The sequence below is a fragment of the Adiantum capillus-veneris genome, chromosome 27 (genome assembly GCF_014529385.1).
Source record: "Adiantum capillus-veneris isolate H3 chromosome 27, ASM1452938v2, whole genome shotgun sequence".
NCBI classification, from domain to species: Eukaryota; Viridiplantae; Streptophyta; class Polypodiopsida; order Polypodiales; family Pteridaceae; genus Adiantum; species Adiantum capillus-veneris.
The window spans coordinates 140,740,227-140,760,638 of NC_140957.1; the positions used below are offsets into that span (position 1 = coordinate 140,740,227).

A 20,412-nucleotide genomic window follows, 5' to 3' on the forward strand; every position below is an offset into this window, starting at 1 on the left:
GTCAACCATCTAAGTCTATCCACAAATTGAGTGGTGGTGGTGACCTGGCCACGATGTCCACTAGACCACCGTCCGTATCCTTGCCACCTGTCTCACTGCCCAGCCAAGGGAGTTCGTCCAGTGTGAAACAGACCAGACCAACTGTACTAACCCCTCGCTCCTCCCCCTAACCCCTCGCCACTCGTCCCTTATACCAACCATCCCCTACCCACTCCTCGTCCCTCCTCGGCCTTACCGAATTTTCATCTCTCCCCTCTCACCCTATCCAAGCGTGTCTTGTCACTGCAGACGTGTATGCTCTGTCTGCACAGTTGTAGCGATCAGAGATTTACGAGTCTGAAGGGGCACTGGATTAGATGTTTAACTTCCTCATCCGTCTGTCTTTCTCTTTCTCTGTTGTCAACTGAGAATCAATCTACATCCTCGGTCCTGCTCGCAATGCTTGGCACGATCAACTCAGCTCTCGACACCTCTCTGGACAGAAACAGTGGCTATGGCTGGAAGCAGAAAACTGTTGTTGAGGAAAAGGCCTCAACCACACAGGCAGGCTAATTATGAAATTGAAGCGGAATCAAAACCTAGCAACCATGGGGCCACGGATATGACGTCCGGTGCTCCATCTGACGACAGCTACAAGGCCTCGGCATCAGATGCAGATTCCAGCTCTGGCTCGGACAATGGTTGCGGCTCAAACAATGGTAGCTCAAGTGCACAAGAGAAGGATCCAAAAGAGAAAAGGAAAGTCATGAGTCACATGATCAGTCATAAAGTTGCAAGGCCTGAAAAACCAAACACAAAACAAAGTTTTCACTCAATTTTCACATGCAACAGCCCAAGCCATCTCTTATAGATGTTCTCTCACACAACCAATTGGACAACTTGGGTGTCAAATCGCCAGCTGAAGCTGTCCTTCCTGAGGACATACCTGTCGGCATGATTAATGAAATGCTAAAAAAATTTCCCAAAGTGAGAGGACACACTTTGACAGCAGCGCGTCTAGAACATGCAATGGGGATGACCAACTTTTCCTCCTTGCAGCCGAGTACTAGGTCTTATTCAAAGCTCTCCAAAGCTGATACGATACAGGCATGCAAGACATTGTTCGAACCCGATCATCCGAATCTGCAGCATCACAAAGCTCTCTTAGCAGTATTTAGATATTATTTCTTAGTGAGAGATGCTCAAGGACCAAAGAGGAAATGCGAAGTACCTACCACATTTTCACAATGTGATGGTCTTTACTGTCTAATCAAGAATATACCTTCTGCGTTTCATCAGATCCTCTTTACATCATTGCAGACCAGGGCGAAAAGATTTAGAGCACAAGTGCAGTCACCTCAATCTAGCTTCCAATGTTTTGCCGCGCCACTGTTGGCTTGGGTGATAAACATCTGCATCAACCCTCTTGAAGTGGATGACGATACAGCATTGCCACCACAAGCAAAAAGAAAGTCTTTTGGCACAGATGATGAGAAGAAGAAACAAAAGAAAAGAGTCAAAGTGGTAAAAGATACGGCAGAGACATTACCCCAACCTCGACTGCAGTGCCTTTTGGGCACTCTACACCTCCAAGTGCTATTGCTGCTTCTTCCAGTGGAGCAGACTCTACCTCGTTGTTCAGAATCTCTGAAGAGATCTACAAGAGTCAAGAAATGCTATTGTAATGATTGAACTTGGTGCCGAGAAATTAGCAGCTACCCACCAAAAGTATTCGGCCACATATACGGCCATGGAAGGCTGCTTGCGAGTTGCAGAGAGCGTGATTGCTAATAGAGATGCCACCATTTTCGCCTTGCGTCAGGCTTTGCATGATGACCTCAAAGCTCAAATGCAAGGATTTCTCGACATGCTAGTCCAAGGGGACATGGGGTTTCAGCAGAAGCCTCAGGCTACCATGGGATATGGGTGGGTTCGTCCCGCTAGATCAGTACAGACGCCCATGGGATATGGAGAGTATAGTCATCAACTGTTTGGAGGAGGTGCTCCATCACATCAGCAGCTTGACTACTACCCTCAGCGATTTCAGCAGCCTAGCACCTTTGGCTCCTTACCACACATGTCATCCTCACAGACGGCTCCTTGTGACGGCTTTGCAAGCGCACATCGACATGGGTGTGCAAGTATGCGGCCTCAGTACACTTCAGGCTAGGTACTCCCATCCGCCGAGCAGCAGGTGGCTGCTCCTTTCGCTGAGGGTCGGTTTGTGGAGAGCACTCATAGAGTCCAGAGTTTTCCCGTCGATCTGATGGCTCCACCTACAGAGTCGGATACTTCGGGTACAGCAGTGGCCACCACTCTATCTCTTGGATGACAGATTCAAGAGCTCACCATTGTACATATGTTGTAAGGTGCAGCGGAAGTGAATGTTGAACTTTGCTCAAGATGAGTGCTCCGAACTGTGCTCAAGGTTCCTTTTACTTACGGAAGGGAGAGCCTTCCGTTCCTTTAGTGAGAGAGTGCAAATGATCACAAACAAAGTGGCAAACACTGTGAATGAAGGTGCTGAGACTGAGAGATAGAGAGAGAAGAATACGACACCAAAATGTTGTCAAACCCTCCTCCGAAGGCCCCACTCTCTATGGCGAGAGCGGTCTACTATTGATTGCACAAATCTCTACAATGCTTTGGACTTGCCGACGATGAGGACGACGACGAGACGGGCTGAAATCTGAAAATGCTAATGATTGAAATCTGCAAATCTTTATCTGCTGAATTTGCTGCTGAAAAACGCTGAACCTACTGCTGTCCAAAACACTGATTGGCTGGCTGTGGAAACGCTGATTGCTGGCCTCAAAACCCTGATCTGTTGGCTTCAAAAACGCTGATCTGCTGGCTTCAAAAACGTTGATCTAAGGGGCTGCTTGGCGATGGGAATGGCTGCTGAAAAACGATGGGCTTTGCTTGGTGAAAAACGCAAGGGTTTTGCAGGGGTTCTCGCTTGAGAGAGAGAGAGAGAGAGAGAGAGAGAGAGAGAGATGCTTGTTACAAGCAACTTGCCTGTGCACTTCTTCCTCTTCTGCTAGATTCTACTAGCGCTAGATTTTTTTTTATACAAGCTCTGCTAATTTGCCCTACCCAGTTCCCAACAAAAGTCACTTCAAAATAATAAGTGAAAAATGGCTAAAATAGGGAAAATAGATTTTATGCACTACTGGAAAATGCTCCTGATGGATTCAGATGGTAATGCTGATGATCATGCTGTGTGCAACCAAAGGATATGCATCTACTCTAAGTGCCTGGGCATGCACGGTCTGCGAACAGACTCACAAAAGTGCCAAAACACTTGCTAAGCTAGGCTAACTGAACCCTTGTCATGAAGTAGCTTGTCCACATGCACATAGGGTTAGATGTGCACGTGACATCCCCTCCTTTTCAAAGTCAGGTACTGGTACCGAATTGAAGTCAGGTACTGGTACCGAACTGTATGGCATCGAGGGAGATCGCCAGCAACGTTTGGAATCTTGGGAAGGATTCTTCGCCGGCCCACTCTGAGACGTGGGTCATGCAATACTTGAACTTCATAAAGGTCTGCAAAGCTTGCGTCTTTGGGCAGCACCGAAAGCGACAAAGTCATCTGTCGCTCCTTCAATGCTTCAACTTCGTCTATAGTCATGCGTCTACCTTCTTCAAGAACTCCGAGGATGAAAATTCCTAAAACCACTTTCAACACAAAAACATGAACATACCCATTCCATGTAAAGTGACTGAAAAAATACTATTGCTGCAAAAAAATGTGCATGTAATGCAGATGAACAAAGTGACGGAGTGCCAAACCGTTCATCAAACACACGCAAACAATGGGGTCGAATCTTGACTTTCTGATCTAAATCAATTAATTGTGGCAAATCACAATGGAAATGCCGATGCTTGATGCTCAATCGTTCTTGTGCTCTTTCGGATATTGTGTCATGCCAAAGAAGAGACATGGAATGTGAATTCCTTGAATGCAAACATTTCATCTTTTCATGAGTAATCCGCATACATCCATGCTCATTCATGAGTGAATCGTGTTCATCATACAATATGGCATGCCTATGAAAAGGGATCACATAAGGACGGTGACTAAAATACAAGAAAGCATCACGAATGAAACACTCGAACAATACGTACTCACTAATCATTCGAACACAGAATACTTCCCTGTGGGGGTTCTTGGGACCTCGACTCGAGAGCCAAGATCGGTTCTTCGTGATCGATCGAATCTGCAATGAGGTTAGCTTCACTAGACAAAGTACCAACTAAACCATCATCCTTGTGAACAATCACATCATTATGTTGCAAATCATCATGCTTGTGCGTAATCACATCTTGATCATGCTTATCATTATCGTACAAATCATGTGTGTAATGCTTTGGAAAAGAAGAGACTGAGAGAGTCTCCTTTTCTAGATTCTTGGCAATCTTCGCCTGCACATTAGAAATGAGAGATAAAGAATGAACCTGCTCTCCACAAATGACAAGGAGAGAGTCACTTTTGGCATTGAAAGTGAACGTATTTCCCGCCCAATCAATGAGAGGGTTATGCTCACGAAACCATCGAATGTCCAAAAGCATATCATATCCTGAAAGAGGAGAGACTACAAATTTTCTGCGGAAGGACACTTGTTGAACAGTGAACAAAACATCAAGGCACTCTTGCGTGATGAGACACTTTATACCGGGAGAGAAGCCTGACACCTCGAAAGGAGATGTCTTGCGAACCTCCAAGCAGACTCTTTCGACAAGAGAGTCACTAATCAAATCATGCATACTGCCTGGGTCAAACAATATGACAAAACGCTGACCCTTCGCATGACCATAACACTTAATGAGAGACTCATCAACGGGAGGATCATGAGAGAGTTGGGTCACACTTGTGTTCTCATTTATTGCATTGACAGAGGAAGTGGGTTCTGTGGGTTCTTTAGATTCATTAGATTCAAGCTTAGGACATGTTCTTTTTATGTGACCCTTGATGTGACTATGAAAACAATGACCTTCCTTAGAATAAATGCTTTGTTCTTCCGACGTAATGTATCCTCCTAAAATTCCTTGTTCTCCCTTTTCATTTGGAGTGAGCTTAGGTTTAGCAATTGTGTTAGCTTTACCCTTAGTTTCATTTGGAGAGTTCTTTTCTGAGAGACTATTGGAAGATTGGTTAGAAGAGTTACCGTTCTGAGGGTTCTGAGAAGACTGAGAGGTACTTGTGGAAGTCTTGTTTTCCTTAGGCTTTCCCTTGTTGTGCTTCATCTCTTGCGCGAGAGCAATCGCTACCGCCTTGTTGAGGTCGATTGGATCAAGCACTTCGACATCAAACTTGATATACTCCTCCAACCATAAAGGAATGCCTCCTTGCGCTCCGCATCCGATTTGCGTAATTGAGTACCGAGCTGCAAAACACGATTAGAGAAAGATATAACTCGCATACCATTTTGCTTGAGACCGCGCCAATCGTCCTTCAACCGTGCTAGGTATTGTGGTGGCATAAACCGCGCCTTGAGCTTGTCTTGGAAGTCGGCCCAATTGAAGGAAAGGGGCGTGCCTTCCTCGGCGTCCTCTAGGTGCGCGGTCAATTGTGCTTCTTGCCATGCGTGGTACCAATTAATGGCATCATCGGCAAGGTACATAGCTGCCGTCAAAACCTTACTATTTCCTATCTTCTTAGTTGTCGCAAAATAAGCATTAAATTGATGCAACCAAGAATAAATAATCGTAGCATCCATCTTACCATCATACTTAATGAACGTAATCTTCTCTGTGACGGGGTTGTTGGAGTCCGAATCTCGGCTTGCGCCACTTGATGATCCACCAACATCTTTGGCTGGCTCGGACTTCGAGGTGAGAATATGTCGGACCAACTCTTGCATGTGTAGGTCTCTCTATATCTCACGCTCGGCCTCCAAGGCCACTCGTCTTTCTTCGGCCGCTTCGCGCGCTTGCTCACGCTCACGCTCAAAAACTGCCCTTCTTTCTTCGGCCGCTTTCTTTGTGTTCACGATCCAAGTCGTCCTTTTGCTTTCCGGCCGCCAAGCGCGCTTCCTTGCACACACGCTCCAAGTTGGCCTTTTTTTTGCTTTTCTGTCCTTCGCCGCCAAGCGCGCTTGATCACGCTCACGCTCCTCGATAGCACGTTGCGCGTCTTGGTGTAACATCCTGTCCATCATCGACTTGACCAAAGCCTCCATAGGACTTGGTGCAATCCGTGGCGTAGATGGGAAAGAGGGAGGGTCAAAAAAACCTCCTTGGTGGGGAAATTCTTCTTCGCTACTTTCATGCCCATCACCTCCATGCGAAGTATCCATTCCGCTTCGGGTGATGACCATACACTAAAGTCGTGGGTTCTTAAGTTCACGAGGAACTTGGGCTCTTGTGGGTCTTGGTTCTTGAGTTCTTGAGTTCTTGAGGTTCTTCTTTAGCTTGCAATTTGTGTTAGAGAAGGATCTTCTCTTCACCCGAGCTCTTCTCTTTCCTGCGGGCGCACCCCTTGGCGGCCTTGTGCTCACACCAAGGTTGCTTTTTCCCACCTCACGTCAATTGGTCGGCCGCTAAGTACACCGTCCGCTCTCAATGAGTAAAAAGAGAAACAAGGGGAGGCTGGACAAGCCCTTCTTTCTTGGGTTTCCTGTCACTCTTCAAAAACACGATTAGGAAGGTCTTGGGTTACGTGTTACCGTAACAAGAAAAAAAAAATGTGGTTATTGTGGTTCTTTCCTTGAGTGATACAAAACACTGCCAAAGCTCCGATACCAATGTAAGGTGCAGCGGAAGTGAATGTTGAACTTTGCTCAAGATGAGTGCTCCAAACTGTGCTCAAGGTTCCTTTTACTTACGGAAGGGAGAGCCTTCCGTTCCTTTAGAGAGAGAGTGCAAATGATCACAAACAAAGTGGCAAACACTGTGAATAAAGGTGCTGAGACTGAGAGATAGAGAGAGAAGAATACGACACCAGAATGTTGTCAAACCCTCCTCCAAAGGCCCCACTCTCTATGGCGAGAGCGGTCTACTATTGATTGCACAAATCTCTACAATGCTTTCGACTTGCCGACGATGAGGACGGCGACGAGACGGGCTGAAATCTGAAAATGCTAATGGCTGAAATCTGCAAATCTTTATCTGCTGAATTTGCTGTTGAAAAACGTTGAACCTACTGCTGACCAAAACGCTGATTGGCTGGCTGTGGAAACGCTGATTGCTGGCCTCAATACGCTGATCTACTGGCTTCAAAAACGCTGATCCGAGGGGCTGCTTGGCGATGGGAATGGCTGCTAAAAAACGATGGGCTTTGCTTGGTGAAAAATGCAAGGGTTTTGCAGGGGTTCTTGCGCGCGCGCGCGAGAGAGAGAGAGAGAGAGAGAGAGAGAGAGAGAGAGAGAGAGAGAGAGAGAGAGAGAGAGAGAGAGAGAGAGAGAGAGAGAGAGAGAGAGAGGCTTGTTGCAAGCAACTTGCCTGTGCACTTCTTCCTCTTCTGCTAGATTCTACTAGCGCTAGGTTTTCTTTTATACAAGCTCTGCTAATTTGCCCTACCCAATTCCCAACAAAAGTCACTTAAAATAATAAGTGAAAAATGGCTAAAATAGGAAAATTAGGTTTCATGAACTGGAAAATGCTCCTGATGGATTCTGATGGTAATGCTGATGATCATGCTGTGTGCAACCAAAGGATATGCATCTACTCTAAGTGCCTGGGCATGCACGGTCTACAAACAGACTCACAAAAGTGCCAAAACACTTGCTAAGCTAGGCTAACTGAACCCTTGTCATGAAGTAGCTTGTCCACATGCACATAGGGTTAGATGAGCATGTGACATATGTAGTACCTAGTGGTTTTCTTTCACAGTTTTTCAGTATTCCGCTCACCGAGACGGTGAGCGGTCTTGTGGCGGGCAACTTGTAGCACGCTACAGTGTCACTTTCACAGGACACACAGTTAGTACAGTTGGTCTGGTCTGGTTCACACTGGACGGACTCTCTAGGCTAGGCAGTGACACATGGCAGGGATACAGATGGTGGTCTGGTGGACATCGTGGCCAGGTCACCACCACCACTCAGTTTGGACATAGACTTAGATGGCTAACCTTTATGAGCCGTTGGTGGCTCTTTATGGTTGTACATATGAGTAGTAGTTGTTGGGTCATGATTATCATCTTCTTCATATATGGTCCAACGTCATCGTCTAGAGTAGCGAGTCTATACACAGCATGTCTGCACCATCCCTGCACATCTGAACCTCGACACCCCTTGTACCCGTGAGTTCTGGGCTGGAGCTGAGTGTGTTGCCACGCCAGAGTCTATATCGATTCTTTGAGATAGTCGAGTCCATATGTTCTGGTCTGCTAATGTGTCTCTGTGTTGATTAGCTGTTATCTATTGTTTCTTGTGTTTTCATTCTGTTTTGAGTGAGATGTCATGCACATTGCACTTAGGAGCACCCACTATAGAGAGCACGACACACTATCCGTGCTACACATGTCCTTGGAGCATGTGGTTGCGTCGCGATTGAACTCCACCACTGCATGGCATTATTTTTAAGAAAATTCACTGCTCGAGAGATCTTGGATTCTTCTGTATAGTTCCCCAAAGCATAGATGTTGTCAAATTGTTGTGGGAACTGCAATGCTTTCTTCCGATCTTTCATCCCGGAAAAGGTGAAATATTGACTGCCGTGCCGCCATCCTTGAAATCTTTCGATTGGTTAGGTGCATATCCCGGGTACGGATAATAAGGGTATCCATATGGGCTTCAACCATTGTAGCCTGGTGGTGGTGGGGGAGGTGGGAGCAACGACGGTGGCAAAGGCGGTTGCACTTAATCAGGGTCAGCAGATGGCTCCACCATATTCCTGAAGACTCCCCCAATCGGAACAAACGACCGGGAAGGTTGCCGATTGGAAGCTCTCATACTTTCTGGTGCCAGAGCAAGAGGAGGTATCACCTGGGGCATCAAAGGGCTTAGGGGGTAACATGTATAGCGTGAGCCCCAAAAGTTGGCATCTCAGCATTTAGCGTCATTGCATCAGCATTTTGTGCAAGTAATAAAGCAAGTACTTGCTCTGGCAATAGAGCAAGGCGGCCCTTGAGGGTGGTTGGGACCCGACATGCGGTGTCGTCTCTCTCTCTCTCTCTCTCTCTCTCTCTCTCTCTCTCTCTCTCTCTCTCTCTCTCTCTCTCTCTCTCTCTCTCTCTGCGTCTCTCTCTCTTTCATTCAATTCAGTTTAGTTATTTCAAGTGAAGTAAAGTAACCTTGTGTTTGTGCGGAGTACTAGATCCAAGCTAAAACCTTAAACCCTTCCATTGCACCTGACAAGAGGATATGCTACAAGCATAGGTTAGCAAGAAGCAGTCGGATTGGGAAGACTATCTCCCTATTCTCGAGTTTTCTTACAATAGTGCTAAGCATGTGATAGTTGGTTTCAGTCCTTTCATGCTTATGTATGGTTTTCAACCCACATCACCAGTTACAGTGGGATTGGCAATTGAGAAACTTCAGCAGGTCAAGGATTTCCTCCAAGACCATATGGAAATACTAAGACTGGCTCGTCAAAATGTTCGACAAGCAAATGATCAAAATAAAAAGTATGTTGATGAGAAGTGTCGGCACGTTACCTTCACAAAAGGGGAAGATGTATTTTTGCGTGTGCTAGAGCATTCAGAAAGTTTGAAGATTAGGCCAACACCTAAATTATCTCGGAAGTATTGTGGTCTTTTAAGATACTCAAGCAAGTTGGTGATATGGTCTACAAACTCTCATTACCTGCGCACTCGAGTTATCCAGTATTCCATGTAAGTCATTTACATAAACGCTTTCATGTAAGTCGTTTACATACACTTTCATAAGGACGACAATGTTATTGGCCAGCAGATTTTGGTTAATTTAATTTAACCTCCAACTCAGTTGCATGAGCCTGAGCGTATTCTCGACTATCATGATCTACATATGCATCATCATGTATGTCGGCAAGCAATAGTCAAGTGGAAAGATAGACCTGAGGAAGGTGTCACTTGGGGAAACATTAATGTTCTTAAGAATAAATTTCCTACTTTTGTTTTTGAGGACAGAAACGCTTCTCCAAGGAGGGAGTAATGTTAGGCCAAGGGCCAGAGGACACGGGCCATTCTGAACGCAGCTCGAGGGTGCCTATAAAGGGCAAAGGCTGGGTGGAGAGTAGGCATTCAAACACCCTGTTGTTTCTCAAAAGTAGGGCTCTCAAAAGCAAGGCCCCAAAAGCACTTCACCCAAAAGCACTAACCCCAAAAGTATCTGCTCACAAAAGCTAGCGTCAAAAACTGTCCAAAAGCTGCCAGTGAAAATTGTGGAAATCCGTACAGCATGCCATGTGGCACAGCCAGCGCACAATGTGGAAATTCCATACGGCCCTACCACATCAACATCTATATAATTTGCCACGTCAACATATCCACAAGATTTACAAAAATCAGCCTTAGAGTTCAAGCTTTGGGTTTTTAGGGTTTTAGGCCCCTTGGCCAGTGCTCCGCAAGTTGGGCGGGAACTAGGATTTAAAAATCCTTTATTTCTTTCAATTTTAGGTTCTTCCGTCATTCTTTCTGGGTTTAGACTTCTTTTGTTTTTCACGTTCAGTTTCTCTTGTCTTCTCGACAATTTCTTTTCATTTGGGCATGCCACGTCATCAAATAATGGTCCATTTACCATAATTCCATGTTGGCGTTCTTGGGAGATCAAAGATGAAATCCATAGAAATACTTTCCCATGGCTTATCTAGAGTAGGCAGTGGCTATAATAACCTTCGTTCCTTTTGCCTGTTAAACTTGACCTTTTGGCAAATCACGCATGCTCGCACAAAGGCATCCACATCTCTCCTCAAAGTAGGCCAATAAAAGAATGTCTCGACCACTTTACTATTGCATCTATACCACAATGCCCTGCGGAGTCTTAATTGTAGACTTGGTTGGAATAAACTTGCAAAGTCTAGTAAACCGATCTATGACCAACCATACCAAGTCATGACCTTGTACAGTGGTCAGTAAACCCATAATGAAATCCATAGAGATACTTTCTCATTTACCATTAGGAATCTCCAATGAATGCAAGAGACCTTCTGCCTTTAGGTGTAGAGGTTAACGACACACTACCAACATTGGAGTGAGAAGGGTCCCTCATTTTCACACGGCTCCACACTTTGTAGTATGCATCGTCATGCTCATATTTGCCGATGAGAGATTCTAAAAACTCACTTCGAAGCTCAGCGAAAGAAGAGAGTTGATCTCAGGCATACGACTAAGAGCGTCCACTACCACATTGTATCGTTCTTTACGATACCAGATCTTTGCATCATACTCCTAAAGAATCTCAATCCACCTGGCCTTTCGACCCTTCAAATTTGTTTGTTGTGTAAACCATTTTATGCTTTCATGGTAAAACACATCTCAAACTGAGCTCCATACAAATAATGTCGCCACGTTTTCAAAGCAGATACTACTGCATAGAGTTCTAACTTCTCTTTTGTAAGCAAAATAATTCTACCGTTGTGAATCAAGTTTCTTATTTTCAAATGCAATTGGTGTTAGGTGCAGCGGAATGAATGTTGTACTTTTCTCAAGATGAGTGTTCCATATTGTGCTCAAGGTTCCTTTTGTTCTTATGGAAGGGAGAGCCTTCCGTTCTTAATGAGAGAGTGCAATGATCATTAACAAAGTGAATGGACACTGTGCGTACAAGTATATGAGACTGAGAGATAGAGAAGAGAATACGACACCAGAGACGTTGTAAAACCCTCCTCCGAAGGCCCCACTCTCTTTGGCGAGAGTGGTCTACTATTGATTACACAAACTGGTACAAAGTGGATGCATGTGACTGATGCAAGTCTAGGATAGGTCGATGTCGACGACGGGGATGACGAGACCGACTCTATGGCTGAAACTGATGCTCTTTTATCTGCTGTCCAAAACCGCCAGTGGCTGAAACCTGCTGCCGCGAAAAACGCTGTTTTGCTGCTCTCAAAAACGCTGATTTGGCTGTTCCGGGATGGCTGAATTCTTGATGCTTTCTCGCTGATTTTCTGCTACTGTGGCGATGCTGAAACGCTAGGGAAGAGGTGATATTTTCCTGCTGAAAAACGCCAATGTGAGGGTGCTGATGGCGATGAGCATCTGCTGAAAAACGCCAACCAAGGGATGGACTATGGCGGTTGATGAAAATGCTAGAGGTTGGGGTGTCTTGCTTGGAGGAAAAACGCCACCAAGGGGAGGATCTTGCTAAGAGAGAGGGGGGGGAACCTGCTGCCTATGGCTTGTGTTCTCCTTCCTCTTCTGCCAATTAGTGTTAGCCTTGGTTTGCTTATATATTATCTTACCCAATTTGCCCTACTCAATTCCCAACAAAAGTCACTTAAAATAATAAGTGAAAAATGTCAAAAATAGGGAAAATAGGTTAATTGCACTGGAAAATTACCCTGAAGGTGTTAGGTGCAACGGAATGAATGTTGAACTTTGCTCAAGATGAGTGCTCCGAACTGTGCTCAGGGTTCCTTTTACTTACGGAAGGGAGAGCCTTCCGTTCCTTTAGTGAGAGAGTGCAATGGACACAAACAAAGTGAATGGACACTATGAATGGAAGTACATGAGACTGAGAGATAGAGAAGAGAATACGACACCAAAGACATAAAACCCTCCTCCAAAAACCCCACTCTCTATGGCAAGAGCGGTCTACTTATGATTGCACAAATCTCTACAATGCTTGGACTTGCCGACGATGTCAACGACGATGAGGACGACGACGAGACGGGCTGAAATCTGAAAACACTAAGGGCTGAAATCTGCAAATCTTTATCTGCTGAATTCTGACTCTATGTTGGTGACGATGTCGATGACGACGATGCGACGACGACGCGTTGAAAACGCAGATGTTGAAATCTGTGTTTTCCGGGCTGAAACTGCACCATGTGGCGAGGATCTGTTGCAGGGAGGTGAGATCTGCGAGGTTTGGGGGTTCTACTGCGGAGTCTGGCTGCTGAAAACTAAAAACGCTGATGCCTCTTGGTGTTCCGTCGCGGTGAATCTACAAAACGCTATGCTGATGCAAAAACGCTAGGGCTGAAAATGGTCCTGCTGCTGCCGGTTGTCCTACAAATGCAAAACGCTAGGCTTCTTGGTTGGTCTTGCTGCTGCCGGGGCTGATCTGCTATGCACAAAAACGCCAAGCTGCCTGTGGATGAAAACGCTAGGTCCTTGCAGATACAAAAACGCTAGCCCTGCTCATGTGGGGGGTCTTGCTGAGAAGTTGCCTATTGAGCAAGGTGCTCCTGCTGCCTCTTCTGCCAGAAAGTGCTAGCGCTAGGTTTTCTTATATACTACACTTGCCAATTTGCCCTACCTAGTTTCCAACAAAAGTCACTTAAAAATAATAAGTGAAAAATGTCAAAAATAGGAAAAATAGATCTATGCACTGTAAAAATGCTCCTAATGGATTTTGATGGTAATGTTGATGATCATGCTGTGTGCATTTGCTTGCAATCTGTGTTAGAGAAGGATCTTCTCTTCACCCGAGTTCTACTCTTTTCCGCGCGCGCACCCCTTGGCGGCCTTGCGCTCACACTAAGGTTACTTTTTCCCACCTCACGTCGATTGGTCGGCCGCTAAGTGCACAGTCCGCTCTCAATGAGTGAAAAGAGGCACAAGGGGAGGTTGGACAAGCCCTTCTTTCCTGGGATTCCTGTCACTCTTCAAAAACACGATTAGGAATCGACACGCCCAAGGGAACTTGGGTTCGTGCGACCGCAACAAGCAAAAAAAAAAATTGTGGGTCTTTCCTTGAGTGATACAGAACACTGTGAAAGCTCTGATACCAATGTTAGGTGCAGCGGAATGAATGTTGAACTTTGCTCAAGATGAGTGCTCTGAACTGTGCTCAAGGGTTCCTATTACTTACGAAAGGGAGAGCCTTCCGTTCCTTTAGTGAGAGAGTGCAATGGACACAAACAAAGTGAATGGACACTGTGAATGGAAGTACATGAGACTGAGAGATACAGAAGAGAATACGACACAAGAGACGTTGTAAAACCCTCCTCCGAAGGCCCCACTCTCTATGGCAAGAGCGGTCTACTTATGATTGCACAAATCTCTACAATGCTTGGACTTGCCGACGATGTCGACGACGATGAGGACGACAACGAGACGGGCTGAAATCTGAAAACTCTAAGGGCTGAAATCTGCAAATCTTTATCTGCTGAATCCTGACTCTATGTCGATGACGACGATGCGACGACGACGCGCTGAAAATGCAGATGCTGAAATCTGCGTTTTCGACCGTGTAGCGAGGATCTGCTGCGGGAAGGTGAGATCTGCGAGGTTTGGGGGTTCTACTGCGGAGTCTGACTGCTGAAAACTGAAAACGCTGATGCCTCTTGGTGTTCCGTCGCGGTGAATCTGCAAAACGCTATGCTGATGCAAAAACGCTAAGGCTGAAAATGGTCCTGCTGCTGCCGGTTGTCCTGCAAATGCAAAACGCTAGGCTTCTTGGTCGGTCTTGCTGCTATCAGGGCTGATCTGCTATGCACAAAAACGCCAGGCTGCCTATGAATGAAAACGCAGGTCCTTACAGATGCAAAACGCTAGCCTTGCTCATGTGGGGGGTCTTGTTGAGAAGTTGCTTGTTGAGCAAGGTGCTCCTGCTGCCTCTTCTACCAGAAAGTGCTAGTGCTAGGTTTTCTTATATACTACACTTGCCAATTTGCCCTACCTAGTTGCCAACAAAAGTCACTTAAAAATAATAAGTGAAAAATGTCAAAAATATGGAAAATAGGTCTATGCATTGTAAAAATGCTCCTGATGGATTCTGATGGTAATGCTGATGATCATGCTGTGTGCAACCGGAGGATATGCATCTACTCTAAGTGTCTGGTTATGCACGGTCTGCGAACAGACTCACAAAAGTGCCAGATCACTTCTTATTCTACTTCCTATTCTAGACTGGCTTGACTGAACTGAACCCTTGTCATGTTGTAGCTTGTCCACGGACACATAGGGTTGTATGTGTCACGTGACCGAAGGATTCTGATGGATTCTTATGGGAATGCTTATGATCATGCTATGTGCAACCAAAGGATATGCATCTACACTCACAAAAGTGCCAGAACACTCCTAAATCTACACTGACTGAACCCTTGTCGTGCTGTAGCTTTTGTCCACGGACACATAGGGTTGGATGTGTCACGTGACAATTGGCCTTCCCTCCTACAGAAGGACTGCCCCAATAGCACGCTTACTAGCAATTGTTTCTAAAACGAACGGTTTCAAAGGATCCACAATCACCAAAATAGGAGTTGTAGCTAATGCGTCCTTGAGAGCATCAAAACTTTGTTGTTGAGCTTCTCCCCACTGAAAGGTTTTCCCCTTGGCTTTCAATTAGTCCGGCATCAGAAAAGCAAAGTGAGCATAGTTTTAACCGAACCTTCAATAAAAACCTGCAAATCCCAAAAAAATCTATAACTCTTCCAAATTTAAAGGAGAAGGCCACCTCCTAATGGCATCCACTTTGGATTTATCCATATGTAGCCCATCAATTAAAATAACATGTGAATTTCTTCCTAAAGAAAATCACACTTTGATTCTTTACTATATAACTTATTTTCTCGTAATAATTCAATCACCTGCTTCAAATGTTGCAAGTGCTCTTCCTCAGAGACACTATATACTAAAATGTCATCGAAAAAAACGATAACAAACTTTCCCAAATATGGTTTCAAGACACTATCTATAAGCGTCATGAAAGTTGCGAGTGCATTGGTCAACACAAAGGGCATAACCAAAAATTCATAATGTACAAACCTTGTTCGGAATGCAGTATTGGATATATAAGCCTAATGCGTACTCGATGATACCTTGACTGCAAATCGATCTCCATAAAAATACGAGTATGGGTAAGCTTATCAAATAACTCATCTACACTCAACAACCGATACTTATTCTTAACAGTGACCGCATGCAATCCATAGTAATCGACGCACATGCCACATACGCATACTACTGTTTTTTTTCTTCACCAATAAGATGGGAGAGTCCCGTGGTGAAGAGATGAGTTGTACAAACCCTCTACGAGGATAGTAGCTTACTACCTGCAACCGTGTCTATGCCATGTTGCACAACACGTGTTGGCAGTAACCCTAGTGACTATCTTAGTAGAGGGTTGTATACTAAGATAATCAGCAAGCTGATGTTTGACCTCAACAGCCTCAAAATGACTCATTTTGTAGAGTGGTTTACTTACATATATTGCACAGTACATGCCGGCGGTAACCCTGGCGACAAACCATTTGAGAATACATCTTTCTATTCCATTAACAAATCTTTTAACTTATTCGCAACATTTGCTTGTTCTAGAGAGAGAGAGAGAGAGAGAGAGAGAGAAGTAGCCATAGTTAGAAAAGAAGAGAGAGCAAGAGAGAAGCATTCGGTGTTAAGGAATTGTCATTCAAAACATTATCAACATTTGACAAAAAAACGACACAATAAGTAACACAAAAAGAGTTCTTCTATTTCATCTTGAGAGGAGAGCTTCATAAACTCGGTTGTACAAATGAGTGGCAAGGAATACACATCCTTCTTCCTCAACAACAGCACATGCACGCCATTCGGAGAGGGGGGAGAGGGACTCGCGAGAGGGAGAGAGCTTGTCACTCGAGGGGGGGAGAGGAAAAGAGCTTGAAAGTTGACTCGAGAGGGAGCTTGAGTCTTGAGAGGGAGAGAGCTTGAGAGCTTGAATGGAGACGTGAAGTGGTGGGGAGTGTTTCTATAAGTGGGAAAGGGAGGGGGAAAGTAAGGGTCTTGGTGTTTTTTGCCATATAGAGGTGAAATTGCTCCTGCTGTTCCGGCCCTATTCAAGGTCCGTTCGTGACCGTTCCAGAACAAACCATTCTAGTAACACATTGCTTTTTGGGTCCAGCTGTTCCGAAACGTTCCTTCCACCTGTGGGTGGCCGGGACACAGCTCCGACGTTCCTTGGCCAAAAAGGGCGCACGACATGCAAGAAATGCTCATAATCGCTAAGGAATGAATAAAGACTACCCAAGATCGAGCCACTTTTTATGCCAACAAGCATTGACCGCTGTTACAAGGGAACGGGTTTCTAGGGGGGTGGAACGCCAGAACAATGTTCAAAGAGAGAGAGAGAGAGAGAGAGAGAGAGAGAGAGAGAGAGAGAGAGAGAGAAGAGCTTGAGATAGTAGATACATAATACTTAGAGGCTAGAGCTTGTGGCAACCTTGTGCATTGTCACTTGTGAAGGTAAGGGGTGAGGGGGAGTTGGGGGGGGGGGGGGGGGGGGGGGGAGTATGTAAGGGGGAGCTGAAAATTCAACCGGGGGGCCTGCCCACATTCTCATTCTAGAGAGGGAGCTTTCTGACCAAATTTTGCTCGTTTATGATTGCTGCTCAGTCGTTCCAGCCGTTGCAAGCCGTTCCAGCAGCCCCGTTCCGGTTTGGCTAGGCTGTCCGGATCGACGAGCCGTTCCAAATGATCCCCCATCCCTGGCTCTCAAGGAGTCAAGCCTACATGAAACACATTTGCCATTGAAGATTCAAGAATCCCTCAAGTCATCTCAAGTCTACGAGGCTCAAGGCTCAAGCTCTCTTCTTCTCCCTCTCCCCCTCTCTTTCTCACATAATCCATGGCCTCATACTACTTGTATTTAAATACATAGAGCTAAAAATTGCATTATTTGGATGTTTTTTATGCCTCCCGTTCCGTGCTGCTCCTGTTCCGAACCCCTCGGGCATTCCCCCGTTCCGTGGGGACCCGATCGCCGTTCCTGTTCCGTGTTCCAAGTAACTTTGGCATTGACAACCTCGTAATCTCTAAGAGGGGATGTGGGTGTACCTTAAGACACCAAAGGAATCTGAAACAATCCGTACATGTCAATGCTCAAAATTATATTCGCGATATTGTGGACCATTCCAAATTATTAAGAAGATTAGTGCAAGTTCCCAGGCTCAAGGGTGAGCCCATATTGGCTCTATGGCTAGGAGATGAGTTTGATGTCCGCTCTTTGTGCTTGTCTTTGTGTGAGTATGGCTTGTCTCATGTCATGTGTGCAGGAAGGATCCAACGAGGGACTAACACTTGATGACTCAAGCAACATGGAACAAGAAACACCGAGAACACAAAAAGGAACGAAAGTTGTCCAAATTAGGGGAACAAGAACATAGGGTTGGGAACAGCACTTCTAAAGTCCATTTTTTAACCTACCCCTTTTAGGAACCTTCTTTATTTTGATGGGCTTTAATCAAAGAGCTTGAGTCAAAAATATAATGCATGCTTAAACAGGCAATATGCATTTCAGATACTTCTTAGATCAAACCAGATGAAACATATCGAAGATGTGTACCCTGTTTTCCCTTTGCAAGCCAGGGCTGCTAGCAATCTTTGGCCTGAAAGCATGAGGGTTGCGTTCTAATGTGGCTTCTACTGCTTCTTTTCGAAGAACTTCATGCTCCACATTATTGTGACAATTCACACAGTTGCACCCTTCACAATATATCCCAGCAGCAAAACACTCACAATACCTACGATGGTCAGACATGGCAGCCGTGTTGAGAAACAGATGTAAAGCAAAAGAACACCAAAAGATAAAAGAGATTACACTACACAATAAGAACTCACAGTTTCAAACAGCGGGAATTTTTGCAGTTGCACTGTTTGCATTTCTTTGGAGTACCTTCTTTTGGCTCATATGTGGACCTTATCTCCGATGCTCTTGAGGGTGACCCAGCCTTCCTGTCATATGCACTGCATGAATCAAAGTATTTCCTCAAGTGTTCTGTTCTAGATTATCAACATTCTAAATACAGTTAAATGATTGATGACCACTTTTGTCAACTAGCAATAGGCATTTCTCACATATTTGATGGTCGGGTCATAGTGTTTCCAGAAGAAGATGGAGCATTGAACATGGATGAGAAATTAAGTTGCCTAACAGGTTTTCTCATAGAATGATCTTCTTGCTGAGATTGTCCTGCCTGAACAGAGATAAGGTTTCCTTGTGCACCATGGGTGTTTGGGCCCATCTGTCGAGCAGGGACTCTGCATTGAAAACCAGGAATGGCAGATGACATACAAGGGATAATATTTTTCTTAACAAAAATGACCTGGTATAGAATGAAAAATTTCAGGGTTATGAAATGAAAGCATACCCTGCAGGAGACAGCTGAAGGGAAAAAGGTATAATTGGTGCATTGTGAGAGACATAACCGGGCATTCCTTGCATTGATGTCCCTGTTCAGTTTCAAGCAGGTGAGACTCTTGGCATAATCGTCATATAAGTGCATTTAAATCCCTTTGAAACAGTCTATCCGCTCTATGCAAAACTAATTCTAATCTAGGGTCTGAAGCTTGTCTTGAAGCTATATAATTTATTCTACTCATGTCTTAGAATTTCATGAAAGGCTGGAACACACTGGTAGAGCTATTCTCATAATGACTATACTGGGCAAAGACAGAAGGAGAAAAGAAAATTCAAATCAGCATTTACACGCATGTTGGCACGTAATCGAGCAAGTACAAGCGCCTGTCTGATGTAGATCCTCACCAAAACCAAGAAACAAGAGATGGATGAGAGGGGTGCGCTTACTTGTGATTGAGTTGTTGTGTTGCATAGAGTCCTGAATGCTGGCTTGAGAAGTATTAGGGTTATGGGATGAATCAGAAGCCAAAGAGGCGCATACTTGCTGAGCCCCTGCTTCTGTGAATGCTGATGAAGAGGGATTCCCGGCCATGGAAACGCACACCATACACTACCTGGCTCAATATAAAGCTCGGTCTTTTCACCCCTTCTGCTATCCACCCAGATTGATGCGTTCGCGCTTGTAGCAGCTGAGCTTCGTCTGCGTACGAAGAGAGAGAGAGAGAGAGAGAGCAAATTGAATTCAAAAAGACGCAAAAATCAAAGCTTTAAATTCAAACTTTAAAATTTGAATAGCCGGACAATGTCCGCCGTGACTCGTGAGGAAGCTGGCCGGCCAATTCGTTGTGCCATCTCACATTCTCATTTCCTAGGAACACCTAGCCTAATGGAAGGCAAGACATCGAATGACAACAGGCTCGGTTTGGGGTTACAAAGCTAGCATACCTCGTGAACACTTGTCTCTTTGCCTCGCAACAACGGGCTCGTTTTGGGTTTACACAGATGGCATACCTCATGAACACTTGTCCCTTTGCCTTTTGAAGGTAAACTCTTTACCTTGTAATAGAGCAATTTCAGTTTGTTTGAGAGAAAAATACTCTTTGAAGAGCTAGTCTCTTACTTAATTTGGGCTTGTGTTAGGACATTGAACATGTGGGAGATGAAATTTTAAGGGAGGTTGGCACGAAGGGGACTAATATCGGATACGCCTATATATAGGACGGTTGGGTGGAGATCCATACTCTATCCTTTTCCATTTAGGTATGAGTGTTTGAGGGAGCCGTTT

The 20,412-nt window shown here is 45.1% G+C and overlaps 1 protein-coding gene across 2 annotated transcripts in view; it reads right to left on the reverse strand.

The window, feature by feature from the left end:
* The window catches only part of LOC147422849 (protein tesmin/TSO1-like CXC 6), a 28,679-nt gene extending 8,814 nt beyond the window's left edge, over positions 1–19,865 (reverse strand). The window contains exons 1-5 of one of the 2 annotated variants that reach the window (XM_086503470.1): positions 19,575–19,865; positions 19,138–19,219; positions 18,845–19,027; positions 18,608–18,733; positions 18,333–18,510 (exon numbers count right to left, since the gene is read on the reverse strand). In XM_086503470.1, the coding sequence (XP_086359596.1) occupies positions 18,333–18,510; positions 18,608–18,733; positions 18,845–19,027; positions 19,138–19,219; positions 19,575–19,734 (729 nt within the window). In that variant the 5' untranslated portion in view covers positions 19,735–19,865. The remainder of the gene's footprint in view (positions 1–18,332; positions 18,511–18,607; positions 18,734–18,844; positions 19,028–19,137; positions 19,220–19,574) is intronic. The other variant, XM_086503471.1, reaches the window with a different exon arrangement.
* Between the last annotated feature and the right edge of the window lie 547 nt (positions 19,866–20,412).